The sequence below is a fragment of the Macrobrachium nipponense genome, chromosome 5 (assembly GCF_015104395.2).
Source record: "Macrobrachium nipponense isolate FS-2020 chromosome 5, ASM1510439v2, whole genome shotgun sequence".
Classification (NCBI taxonomy): Eukaryota; Metazoa; Arthropoda; class Malacostraca; order Decapoda; family Palaemonidae; genus Macrobrachium; species Macrobrachium nipponense.
In genome coordinates this window covers 136,457,546-136,471,964 of record NC_061107.1, presented here as the reverse complement: position 1 = coordinate 136,471,964, position 14,419 = coordinate 136,457,546, and the positions used below count along the sequence as shown (strand labels likewise).

The 14,419-nt window shown below is 41.3% G+C and overlaps 1 protein-coding gene across 3 annotated transcripts in view; it reads right to left on the bottom strand.

Annotated features, from left to right (window-relative positions):
- Window positions 1-11,964: 11,964 nt before the first annotated feature.
- Window positions 11,965-14,419, bottom strand: part of LOC135215657 (dehydrogenase/reductase SDR family member 4-like) — a 111,080-nt gene continuing 108,625 nt past the window's right edge. For 2 of the 3 annotated variants that reach the window (XM_064250589.1, XM_064250588.1), the window contains one exon: window positions 11,965-13,694. In XM_064250589.1, coding sequence (XP_064106659.1) covers window positions 13,580-13,694 — 115 coding nt within the window. In that variant the 3' untranslated portion in view covers window positions 11,965-13,579. The remainder of the gene's footprint in view (window positions 13,695-14,419) is intronic. The other variant, XM_064250590.1, reaches the window with a different exon arrangement.

The following is a 14,419-nucleotide window of genomic DNA, read 5'->3' as shown; positions in this document are numbered from 1 at the left end:
CGAAGAAGGGTTTTCATTCTTGGCTAGGAAAGCGGAAGAAAAGAGCAAACCGCGGAGCCTCCTTGGAAACCTACCTCACCTTCTAGAGCCTGCAGCTCGCTGACCCTCTTCGCTGACGCTAACGCACAGAGAAAAAAAGTCTTCATCGAAAGGTCTCTGAACGAAGCAGCATGGGGAGGTTCGAACCTTGAGGACCTCAGGAAGAGCAGCACGACATCAAGATTCCAGCTAGGCACTAAGGAGGAGGTTCTTTTAACCGTTTCAAACGATCTGATTAAATCATGGAGGTCCTTGTCCTCAGATATGTTTAATCCTCTATGACGAAAAACTGAGGAAAGCATGCTCCTGTATCCCTTGATGGTGGAGACAACCAACCCGCATTTTTCCCTCAGGAAGATAAGGAAATCTGCAATCTGAGTCACAGAGGTACTGGAGGAGGAAACTTTATGAGTCCTGCACCAGCGTCGAAAAACAGCCCACTTCGACTGGTAGACTCTAGATGTGGAAGGTCTACGTGCATTGGCAATAGCCCTTGCAGACTTTGCCGAAAAGCCCTTAGCTCTGACGAGACTCTTGATAGTCTGAATCCAGTCAGACTGAGAGCGGGGAGGTTTTTGTGAAACCTGTCGAAGTGGGGCTGTTTGAGCAGATCGACTCTTAGGAGGTAGGGATCTTGGACATCCACCAGCCATTCCAGTACCTCTGTGAACCAGTCGTGGGCGGGCCAGAACGGAGCTATCAACGTCATCCTTGTTCCCTCTGACGCTGCGAATTTCCTTAACGTTTCCCCTATAATCTTGAAAGGCGGGAACGCGTAAAGATCCAGATTCCTCCAATCCATCAGGAATGCATCTATTGCCACTGCTCTTGGGTCTGCAATAGGGGAGCAGTATAGATCTATCCGCGCATTCCTGGAGGAGGTCGCAAATAGATCGAGATGGGGCCTGCCCCACGTCCTCCACAGCTCCTGGCATACGTCCGCGTGCAGAGTCCACTCTGAGGGAAGGACTTGATTCCTTCTGCTTAGCAGATCCGCTCTGACATTTCTTTCTCCCTGTACGAACCTGGTGAGAAGCCTTATGTTCCTTTTCCTCTGACCACAAGAGGAGCGATCTCGCTGTCTCGTACAGGGAGAAAGAGTGAGTCCCCCCCTGTTTCCGAATGTAAGCCAGGGCTGTAGTGTTGTCGGAGTTGATCTGAACATATTTCCCTTTTACGAGGGGTTCGAAGGTCTTGAGAGCTAACCAAATCGCTGTTAGCTCCTTCTTGTTGATGTGCCAGGACACCTGATCCCCCATCCAGGTGCCTGACACTTCTCTCGACCCGAGAGTAGCTCCCCAACCTTTGTCCGAAGCGTCTGCATACAACACTAGGTTGGGGTTCCGAACCTGCAAGGAAAGGCCTTCCTTGAACAATAGAGGGTCTAGCCACCAACGTAGATCCTCCTTTATCTCTTGCGAAATCTTGAACGCAAAGTTCAGACCTTGAGACTTCCGATCCCAGTTCCTCGTCAGGAAGAACTGTAGGGGTCTGAGGTGCAACCTTCCTAGAGAAACGAATTGCTCCAGCGAGGAGAGTGTCCCCAACAGACTCATCCACTCCCTCGCTGTGCATACATCTTTCTCTAGAAAGATTGCTACCTTCTCCAAACCTCGGGTTATCCTCTCTGGGGACGGATACGCCCGAAAAACCTGAGAAGCCATCAGAATCCCCAGATAGATACGCTCTTGACTGGGGATTAGCTGTGACTAATCGAAATTCACTAGCAAACCCAGAGAAGCTGCTAGATCCAACGTCACTCGTAAGTCCTCCAGACATTTCTCCTTGGATTTGGCCCTGATAAGCCAATCGTCCAAGTAGAGGGAAATCCTCACTCCCTCGAGATGAAGCCACTGGGCAACGTTCTTCATCAGTCCTGTGAATACTTGGGGGGCCGTGGAAAGGCCGAAGCATAGGGCCCTGAACTGAAAAACGTTCCCCCTCCCCACATGAATCTGAGATATTTGCGAGAAGAAGGATGGATCGGCACATGGAAGTAAGCGTCCTGAAGGTCCAGCGACACCATCCAGTCCCCGGGACGAAGAGCTGCTAAGACTGATGACGTCGTCTCCATAGCGAACTTCCTCTTCTTCACAAAGACATTCAGGGCGCTTACGTCCAGAACCGGTCTCCATCCTCCTGAGTTCTTGGGAACTAGGAACAGACGGTTGTAGAACCCCGCTGAAAGGGGGTCCTGAACCATCTCTATTGCCTCTTTCTCTAACATCAGCTCTACCGCTAGAGCGAGGGCTTGATTCATTAGTGGGTCTTTGTATTTGGCCACCAGTGCCCTTGGAGTGGTGGTCAAGGGTGGTCTCGAAATAAAGGGAATGAGGTATCCCCTCTTGATGATCGCGAGGGACCAGTTGTCCGCCCCCTTTCGTGCCCGAGACATCTGCAAAGTTCAGAGTCTGGCACCCACAGTTGTCTGGAGGACCCCCGAACTATTTCTTGGCCCTAATAGACCGGGAGAAGGTCCTTCCTCTTCTAGGTGGTCTCGAACCTCTGAGGAAGAAGAGCGAGCGAAGGTCCTCCTCGAAAGGGTTCTTGCCTACTTTGAGCCTCTTTCTTCGTCTTCTGCTGAAACGAAGGTTTCGGAATTCTAGCCGAGCGAGCTAGCATATCCTGCGTCGCTTTTGCTGATAACGAGCTGGAGATATCGTTAATAGTCTTCTTGGGGAAGAGTTGCGGGGAAAGCTGTGAATACAGCAAGGAAGCTCTCTGTGCGTGAGAAACCGCCTTGGTAAGAAAAGAGCAGAAAACGGCCCTCTTCTTTACCACTCCTGCACCAAAAAGTGAAGCAATTTCCCCGGAACCGTCTCTCACTGCCTTGTCCATGCAAGACAGAACTGCGTGGAGGTCTTCAGGCGAAAGAGTGTCTTGCTCTTGAGTCCTCTTAGCCAACACTCCCAGGGTCCAGTCAAGAAAGTTAAAAACTTCTAAGACTCGGAACATTCCCTTCAGAAGGTGATCCAACTCGCTCATACCCCACGTCGTCTTCGCAGAATTCAGCGCCGAGCGACGTGCGGAATCGACCAACGAAGAGAAGTCCGAGTCTGCAGAAGAGGGAAGCGTTAGACCCAAGGGCTCTCCTGACTCGTACCAGAACCCCATCTTACCCGTCAGCTTGGACGGGGGAAAAGAAAAAACTGTCTTGCCCTTCTCTTCTTTTGAAAGCAACCAGTCGTCAAAGTTCTTCATAGCCTTCTTCATAGACACTGTAGGCTTCATCTTAACGACTGAAGACTTCTTAGCCGTATTGGTCGTTGAAAATAAGGAAGGAGGAGACGGAGGAGCAACGGCCGAAAGAGACTCCCCAAAATCTTGCAAGAGGAGGTCTGTAAGTCTCTTATACGAAGAAACCGAAGCATCCTTGGGCAAATCTTCCTCCGAATCAGCAACAAATTCTACCGAAGAATGACGTCTAGAAGCTCTACTGCCCGGAGGAGAGCTAATCCTTGGAGAGCGCCTGTTCGGAGAGCGCCTACTGGAAGAAAAACCACCGGGAGAGCGCTTACACGGGGAGCGCCTACCAGGAGAGCGCCTACCAGGAGAGCGCCTACTTAGAGAGCGCCTCCCAGGAGAGAGCCTACTAGGAGAGCGCCTAGTTGGAGAGCGCCTACTAGGAGGAGCGCCATACTTTGAGAGCGCCTCCCAGGAGAGAGCCTACTTGGTGAGCGCCTGCTAGGAGAGCGCCTACTTGGGGAGCGCCTACTAGGAGAGCGCCTACAAGTGGAGGCCCGACTGTCGGAAACAGAGTTCTAACTCCACAGAAGAGCGTCTGGATAAGGGAGAGCGCCTATCAGGCTCTCTGCGCCTGCTAGGCTCTTTTTTGGCGCCTGCCATCCTCACTACGCCTGCCAGGCTCATCTTGACGCCTGCCACGGGGAGAGAAAACATCCACAGATGAATCCCTGTCAGAAGCGCGGCGCTTACAAGGCTCTGAGCGCCTATCCAATCGGGAGTGATCTAACGGAGGAGAAAACTTCCGTTGCCGCCTACCAGGCTCTTGGCGCCTACTAGGCTCTTGATGCCTACTAGGCTCCGAGCGTCCGTCAAAAGGAGAGTGGCCACCAGGCGAAGAACTCTTCCTTCGCTCCTGACGAAAACGAGGCTCTTGACGTCTGTCAAGCTCTTGGCGCCTAACTGAAGAGGAGCGGAAATCCTGAGGAGAGAGCCTGTCTGGCTCCTTACGCCTTACATGCTCACAACTCTTGCTGGGAAGAGAGGAGAGCCTACTCGGAGAAAGATCCCGAGCTCCAGCCTGCACTTCTGACCTCCTACTAACAGGCTCAAAAGCTCTTCTAGCCAAAGGAGATTTAGCCGAAGGAACGTTTTTAGACTTCTTCACCGGAAGTGAGGCGTCCTTCCGACGATGAGAAGTCCCGGCAATAGACTCCGCTAAAGCCGCAATCTGCGCCTGCAGACCCGCCAGGATACGCGCAGGAGATCTCTTAAACTCCTCTACAGGGGACGAAGTCCGAGAGCGAACGGAGGAGAAGCGTAACCGGACGAAATCTTGGTTCTCTTGCGTTCCACTTCTGGCTCTTCCGCGAAGGATTCGGGCTGGAAGGAAGGGCGCAAGGATCCTTCCAGGGCCTCTTGAGAGGGCGAGACGACTCCGATGCGCTCCATCTACGCTGAGGAGAAGGCGACGAAGATGACGAGAAGCACTGGCGCAATAACTCCTTCTTGGTTCGATCCAAGGCAGCCTGGGAACGAGCAACAGGAACTGCCGAGGGGACGCCTGACCGGTGGGGGTTCTCCCTAACCTTCCTGCGGCTTTCGACTTTCCTCCTCCACTGGGTCTGGGAGTCTGGAAGAGGTCTAGGCCTGGAGCGTTAGTGAGCCGGTCAGACGCACCCTCCACTGCACTAGGGGCACTGCACTGATCACTTGCACTATCATCACTCTTACCTTGTCGAGAGCGAGCGAGGCTCTCCTTACTCCTGATCGAGGCTCTCCCAGAAGCAACTTCCGAAAACGAATCTTCGGGTTCAAAGCTGGGCGCAGGGGCTGAAACTGGAGAAGGAACTACTTCTACTACAGGATTCTCAGCGTCAACTTCACTCACCCTCGATCTACTAGAACTCTTTGAAGAAGCCTTGCGCACCCTATCCTTCTCTAACTTTCTCACATAAGAGAGAGCCTTCCAACCATCCTCATCCAAATTCTCACACTCTTTGCAAGGGTTAATAAAAGAGCATTCCTTCCCTCTACACGACTCACATACCGAGTGAGGATCTAATGCAGCTTTAGGAAGCCTAACTTTACATTCCTTCTCTGAACAAACCCTAAATAAACTAGGTTTCTTAACTTCAAAATCATCCATGATTATAGATATGTAAGAGAAATCCAAAAGAAAAATCCAAAACACAGTCCAAAAAGCGTATGCCAAGCCAACAACCAAAGGGTACTTCACCAAATCCAAATCGTCGGCAACGAGAACGAATTTTAACTATCGTAAGGACTGAACAACAGGTGTTGTCCAGCCGGCGACAGAAAATAATCTGACAAGAAAGGGGGACTGGTTCTTACACCCGCCTCCCAGCGGCGGGTAAGGTAGATCACCTGACCTACCGGTAGCGTGTGCCGCGAGTTTTGAATTTTCTGTCGTGACGTCAGAGACCTAAGCTAAGTATATATCTGGCAGGGAAGTTCATGTACAAAATTGAATATTAAAGGACATTTGTAGATTGATGTATGTATATGATTCACAGTGACGTGATAAAAAATTCATAAAATGGCTACGTGTGGCAGACGTTCGACTTTGTTAAGATGGCATAGGGGGTTGGATATTGATTCTAATTACAAATACCTGAGTTCAACGTGATTTGTAAGGTCAAAATTGGTATCAACTTTTACCTCACTTGTTAGCCAAGTCGACAATGTCACTGGAGTCATAATTTCTTCTTAGTCTGCTGGCACTGGTTCAAACCCACAAGAGGATGAAGTCATTACCAACTAAAAAAATTCCCCCTCCCCTTTGGTTAACATATATGAAAATATATTATTCTGGGGTAGACCAAATTGGATATTAAATGACAGTTGTAACTCCATGTACGAAAGTATATGAATCACAGTGATGTGATAATATATATATATATATATATATTATATATATATATATATATCATATATATATATATATATATAGATATTATATATATTTATATATCTATATATATATATTATAATAATATTATTTATATATATATATATATATATATATATATATATATATATATTATATTGAATAACGTATCTTTTTGTGCTGATTTCAGGGCGAAGAATCCATTGTTAGCCTTACTTTTTAATTTGCAGTTACAGAAATCCTCCAAAATACAAGAATCTTCAATTAACTTTACGGTATTCTGTATTTCCTTGATATCTAAAGAATTATGATTTACTCTTTCGATATACATAATCAAGGTTGGAATAATATGTAACACACATGATACAGTAAACAATATGCTTTATTGTGAAAGATTTGCATAGAAAGATAAAATATTGTGTTCATAAAATGCATTATTATGATGTGGAGATAGAGTAGGCTGAAAATGTTAAACATTATTTAATGCTTATTGACCCATGCTTTATTTTCCTTGTGACAAAATTCTACATAGTTTTGATTCACTTGACTTGTATTTACACTCCTGGTAACACTTTACCAGTACACTGACATATTACAAGCATCTCAGATGGAATCAGGAATGAGGATGCCACTCTCGTCTTTCCAACCAAAGTCCTTGTGATCCAAATTGTTGTTGTTTGGGTTTAGGAGTGTGACAGCATTTCTGATCACGAAGAAACGCCTCCGTATATGACCACAAATCACTGAGGAAGTTGGAAGGAGCTCATTGAGTTTTAGGATAGGCAGTTTGTTATCGAAGGTTCACTTCAAATGTGTCAACAGTTGTACATGAGCGAGCACCAGCCCAAAGTTTCACAAGATATTGTTCAATAACATGGATATCAGCATCAGTCAGTGAATTGGTTTCTCCAAAGTTGATGAAAGTCATGGGTTGGCAGACAAGAGCTGAACGTTTGGTACCAATTTTACTCACAGTGTCGTGGCCTGAGAGTATATGGATTTTGATAAGGACACTGCAGGTATCTTCTCCCAACCTGAAGTGCAGAGGATGTAGTGGTATCTTCCACTTATGTTCTCCTGTTCCATACTTGATCCACAAATCTTTCAGACCTTTCACTTTGAAGGAGGTCATGTACCTCAAGATCAGTGCAATGCTACCTATGTCATTGGATAGGACCAGTACTCTATCACACTCTCTCTCATGACTCCATGCTATTTGTGAAATTAGCCTGCAATCTTCTTCCTCTTGGTAACTGGAACAGATGGGTACATCAATGGCAGATCCTGGGTTTGCTTGACACTGTACATTAACAATTTCATCATCCACTACCATTCCACTGACAATAAGGTTACTTATATCACTTAGGGCAATATCTCGAGCTAGAATCTGTAGTTTTTCTTTGTTTTTTGGAACTTGCCCTAAACTTTCCCATCTACTGTGGTATAGGCACTGCTACAGTCATGGTGACAACACCGATTGATCCACCAAATTCTTCCAACCGTCGTGCTCTCCCCCCCTTCTTTAATTGCTGACTCGCAGTAAGAGTCGAATACAAGGTTGGTACATTCTGAGTGGCAGATGCTTGACAGCATTGTTGATGGCTTGGCTGAAATTCTGAAAGATTGACAAGTTTGGAATGGGCTGGTTTCAAAAAGGTCATGACTTAGGACTTGCTGAATCGTGTAGCCCCATTGTTCTGTTATTTTTACTGTACACAGAATAGCTGAAACTTGTTTAGTAGTGATGACTGCTTTCTTGGGTCTGCCTGTTGGATAGTGATTAGCAGCTGCCTCCTTAGTGTTGAAATGTCGCACATTAACCTTAGAAATATTACCTAAGAGTTTGACTTTCTTAAAAACAAAATGCTCATTGCAATATCCTCGGTAAATTTTCTCTCCAATTTCAAGTGTTTAGTAGCTTCACTTTTACTTCTGAAACCACCATCTGATGTGTAACGATGTTATGTAATGGCACATGTACTGTGGTGACCACAAAAGGATTCTGACAGTGTAAGATTAAATCCAGCAAACGTACACTTTCACTGAAGACAAGGGTCTTTCAACCATGAAGCTCATGGTGAAGTACTGTCTCATCAAGGTGTTCCATCAACCCAACATTAGTCAGATGATTGAAGAGGTTAGTGATTCCTCTAATCTCATGGAATAGGACTTCAAACTCTGCTACTATTGATTCATCAACAACCACATGTCTGTCTGGACCTTTCCCAGATATATTGATGCTTTGTTCGAGTTTCACGTCAGGTGAGACAGCACTGAATTTGCTTTCTTCTCTGTCTTGAACCACAAACTGACCCTTCATGAAGCAGTGAAATAGCATGGGTTGTTCAATTTCTAAGACTTCGATTCTCTTAGGGCACCATGAACATATCTAGGGTAATTGATACAATCAAAAGCTGTGAAAATCTTCATTGATCCTCTCATCGTAGCAATATGGAGTGGCAAGTTCTCTTCTCTATCAGCAGTGACCATCTGCTTCATAAAAGAAAATGTTCTCAAATAACCCCAAGTATTTACAGAGCTCTGACTTCGCTTCATACTCAACGATGAATGCCTCAAACATTGCATGCAAGGTATCCGAGATGGACATCAAATAATAATGCATTTTATGAACACAATTTTGCATCTTTCCATGCAAATCTGTCACAATAAAGCATTTTGTTTGCAAGCTAATTTCACGCATAGCATGGAGTGTTGAGAGAGAGCGTGATAAAATAGTGGTCTTATCCAATGACATAGGTAGCATTGCACTGATCTTGAGGTTTATGACCTCCTTCAAAGCGAAAGGTCTGAAAGAGTGTGGATCAAGTATGGAACAGGAGAACACAGGCGGAAGATACCACTACATACGCTGCACTTCAGGTTGGATGAAGACACCTACAGTGTCCTTATCGAAGTCAATATACTCTCCGGCGACAGACACAGTGAGTAAAATTGGCACCAAACACACAGCTCGTCTGGCTACCCATGACTTTCATCAACTTTGGAGAAACCAATTCACTGACTGATGATGATATCAGTGTTGTTGAACAATATCTTGTGAAACTTTGGGCTGGTGCTTGCTCATGTACAACTGTCCACACATTTGATTAACTTCGATACAACTGCTATCTAAAAAGTAAATCTCTCCATGAACCCTTCAACTTCCTCAGTGATTTGTGGTCAAATACGGAGGTGTTTCTTCGTGATCAGAAATGCTGTCACTCCTAAACCCAAACAACAACAATTTGGATCTAAGGACTTTGGTTGGAAAGATGAGAGTGGCATTCTTGTTCCTGACAGATTCCTCAACCTGATTCCTTCCGAGATGTTCGTAATATGTCAGAGTACTGGAAAATGTACCAGGAAGTGCAAATACAAGCCAAGTGAATCAAACTATGTAAAATTTTGTCTCAAAGAAAATAAAGTATTTGAATGTCAATAAGCATTAAGTAATGTTCAACATTTTCAGCCTACCCCATCTCCACATCATAATAATGCATTTTATGAACACAATATTTTATCTTTCTATGCAAATCTTTCACAATAAGGCATATTGTTTACTGTATCATGTGTGTTACATACTATTCCAACCTTGACTATGTATATCGAAAGAGAACATATTATGTAGTAAATCTTAATTCTATAGACACCAAGGTAAAACAAAATGCTGTACGGATAATTGAAGATTTTTATATTTTGGAGGATTTCTGTAACTGCAAATTAAAGTAAGACTAACAATGGATTCTTCGCCCTGAAATCAGTACAAAAACATATGTTATTCAATAATAGTATATGGCAGTTTGTACACAAACACTGTCTTCAGTCCATTGGCGGCAATTTTGAAATTTGTCTCCCGACGAGGCCTGACCTATAGAGTTCAGATGTCTACCCTGGTTAATTTTGTTGGGAAATAATCTTGTTACTGAAAACCATTGACAAAGTTAGGGTACATTGTGATGTATATGGATGTCCATTACAGGGACTGGACTATTGTCCTTGACAGACACCAGCACTCATTGAAAATTCTTCATATTCATCTGCCAAGGTCTTCCCTCTAGATCTTGTTATGGTATCATAACACCACTAACCCAGCAAATATTCTTGGTTGCATTGCATGCCATCTCCAGAACGACATAGTACATATATTTGCTATAATCTTTCCTTTTCTGCATGCCACGTTTACTGCAGTTGCCTCAGAAAGGTCTCATGAACTGTTCACCTTGCTGTTATGAAATCAGAGAGATAATTATCAATTTTTCTCAGTTTTACTCCAGAAATTTCCATAATTTTTACATTATTAAGATTATAATTAATACATACTAGTTTAACCAATCCAAGAGATTTGTTCATTATCATATTGCATCTTATTAACTAGTTAAACTGTTTCTGATACTCAAATTTATGGCTGAAAGTTGGATAATCACTAAAAATGTTTGAGCATGTGTTCTGCATTCTTCGATTGGGTTGTGAGAGATATTTCTAAAATACCCAGAGGTCATATGAGTGTGTTCATTATCTATTTAAATTTCTTATTCACAGATTCATTATTCAACAATATGACACTTGCAAAACGTGATGAGTTTACGATTAAAGTAAGAGCAAATCACTGATAGGAACAAATACATTTAATCTATTCATGGAAATGGCAGTTTTGCTTCATCAATATCTTCACTTCCTTTAATGCCTACAAGTGCAGGAGCCAACTTATTTTACCATTTACTCTATATGTAACCGTTTCATAGAATTTGTGGAACGGAAACTTTAATTTGTTGAACCAAGGGGTTTTAAGAAAAATAATTCTGAAAGTCTTCTAAAACCCTTCTGGTAATTGAAAATTACTAATTTCTGTGGTGGCATGTTTCATTAATCTTAACTACTCACCATACTGAATAGACTTCTACTATGAAAATGCAGGAATAATGTGGCAAAGAAAACTAAAGGATCCATTAGAAGATAATACAGCAGAAGATTAGAACCATCCATAAAGATTGCATAATTGGGACATTATGTCTTATAAGGGGTTCATGTTTAAGTTTCGGACACATGGTACTGGTTATACATACATATCTTCAGCATACTTAAATCATTAACAAGGAATCTTAATTTCCTATAATTTATACATTCTAAGTGCACACTATTGTCCTGCTCTTTTTTTCCACTCTTCTTTACTTAGTTTGCTTGTATTTGTTCTGATTAGGTCTCTTGTGACATGCTCTCCAAGCAAATTTCTTGTTCTTGATGTTCCTTGGTTTTTTTACAGCTAGCTAAGGGCCATTTCAACCTCTCTAATTATTCCATTTCTGGTTTCCCACATCATGCCAACATCCTCCAGTTTTCATTCATGTAAGAATGGTGCTGTTAGTTATTCATACACTGTATCTTAGCTTTTCTTCTTACTATAATGTATATTGTACGTACTTTGATCGTTTCACAATTTTTTCATCGTTCATCAGTGCCTTTGTTATCCTGAATGTTTTAATCTTTTCCTGTGCAATGCTGAGATCTGATCCCAAATTCTCTCTTTGACCTGTCCCCTAGCTTCCCTCCTTTTCTCCTTGCATATGTATCTCTATCTCTTCTCTTCAATTACCATTTATTCATCTTGATTCCACTCCCATTCCTCTCTTCCACATATACCTCCACTGATGCTACAGCACATGTGGCACGTCTTCTTATAATCTAGAAGGGAATCCAAGACCATAACTCTGTGAATTTGGTTACTTCATACCTTCATACTGAGTAAAAGTGTTCTTCCCATATGCTATTCATTATTATGTAGGTATCTTGTTATGATATACAGTATTCTGATTGATTTGTTGCATTAGTTTCAATTAACCAATAATTTTTCTTTGTTCTTTAATGTAAAATTTATTACAGTACAATTTACATTTTGACCCACAAACAATGTATATATATCAAACAATGTATATAGAAATTTTATTAAGTTTCTACTTACTAAAATGTTTTAGCACCAACAATGAATTCAATAAAGATATTAACATTTATTTTTTATAAAAATATACACTACATCTCATAGAGGTACAAATAGTACATAGTATAGTGTACCAGAATATGTACCATAGCCTAAAATTATCTTACATACTTCTGCATTGTTCCTAGCACAGCCATTCATAATAAATAATTTGTATTGCTTGAACTGTTTCAACTTGAAATGAGAGGACCGAGTTGTCATTTTGTTAAATTAAAATGTCTAAAAATGCAAATAGCATAATTAACAAATCAGTGAAAATCCTTAATATGACTGAGTGATATGTTGTTGAAGGGGTCCTTCAATAACCGGCATATTATTGAACATGATACTATAGTACCTTCAAAATGTTAGAATCAAAGGTTAACAGACGGAGAATCCCTTACTCCATTTGCTATCAGTGATGTACCTCCTCTCAGTATCTCTAAAAGATAATGAAAGAAATGTTTCTTAAACACAATACAGTACAGCTGGAAAAATTCTACTTGAAATATTTAATTTATTTTGATACTATATGTAATATACCAAAACTCTTGTTTTCAGATGCATGTCTGAGTACTATTAAGAACAAATAATTTCCTAAAAAGAATTAAGTATATGGTAATTAAAAATTGCAATTTTCTTTTCTTCTCATAAAGGAAATCTTATGACAGAACTAAATTCTTAAGGACCATCACCCCCTTACATTAAATAAAAAAACTAGGAATCTACTTACTATTTGAAAATACAATCTTATCAATAACACTTCTGAAAAAAAAACATGTGTTCATTGTTCTTGACAAACGCTAGCATGTATCCTAAAATTTACAAAGTAATGTTCAGACTTTTTATATTAACTCAGTACCCTTTGACTGATAATGATGTTCATGATTTGCAATAAGAACAAGAAATTTTCAAGTATTTCATGTTGTATATACGTACACATACAATGACACTAATAGAAGAAAAGGTCCAGTTTGGGGAAAAAAAAGACCCCCCATAAAAAACTGGGTATGGTCCTGAGGGTATAACAAAAATTTAACATTCAATCACCTTTACCAAGAATAAACCATGAATATTATATCAAAATCCTTTGAGTTACATGAAATCAAAGCATAGTTCCAGTATTAAAATTTAAATTTTTAATACAGACTGTAATAGTTTAGCAATAAGAATTTTCTGCAAATACTACCTACCATGGTCCTCCTTATTTAACTTTGGCAGGATTACAAACATACATCAAAATAAAATCTATATTTCTATATACCTACATGTGCATTGCAAATTCCACCCACTAAATCATCATATCCTACTTGTATACTTCAAATGCCATCTACTAAATTATCATATGCTACTTTAACATACTGAAAGTACTACGTACACTAAACAGAATTATGAATTTATTAAAATGAAGAAATACAATGGTACAAAACCTGCACAGTGAAGAGACAAAAGCATTTCCTTTATTCCTATTAAAACTACAGCCTTGATGTCATACCACCAGCAACAACAAATGATTCTCCAGTGACATAGGAAGCATCATCACTGACTAAAAAGGAGATGATACCAGCCATCTCATGAGGTTGCGCTACTCTGAAAAGAATTCAATGCATAGTCAGTAATGCTTATATTGCTATTTCATTGTACTATACGTATTTGTTCTTTATTTTGCACTGACTCGGCTCAACAATAATTAAGACCTTCTTCTAAGGCAAAAACATAAGATGGATGAAGAATGCATTAAATAAAGGTACAATGGAGGCTGAACCAGATGGAGAGTTGAAGGGTGGTGTCCTTTGCATAGCAAGTAATTTATGTAGACTTAATACATAAAGAGTAACAGCACAGGTATCTTATTGTGGGATGGTAAAACAATACATTGAATCCCCTGTATTCGTGGACTCATGTATTCGTGGATTTCTCTCTGAAATATATACCCCCATTATTCATGGAAAATTCACCTACTCACAGTATTTTTCTACGAGAAATATCCACAAATTCTAAGGTTTTTGTATCAATTTCATCATAAAATGCAATTTTTGTGAGAAAACCATTGAAAAAACAGAGTATAAGCATTTTTTGTTGGTTTTCTTGAGTTTTAACTAACAAAATAGACAGTTTCAATTGTTTTTATTGGGGTTTCAACTCTTTGCTGGTTCTAGCTATTTGGGGAGGGGGGTAGGGGGGTCTGGTACTCATCCCAAGAGAATACAGTGGAACACTGTAGTACTTGAGAAAGCAAAAAATATTGTTTTAGGTGTATATACTATAGATGGGAAAAAGGATATACAGTACAAAGAAAGAATAGGCAAATAATG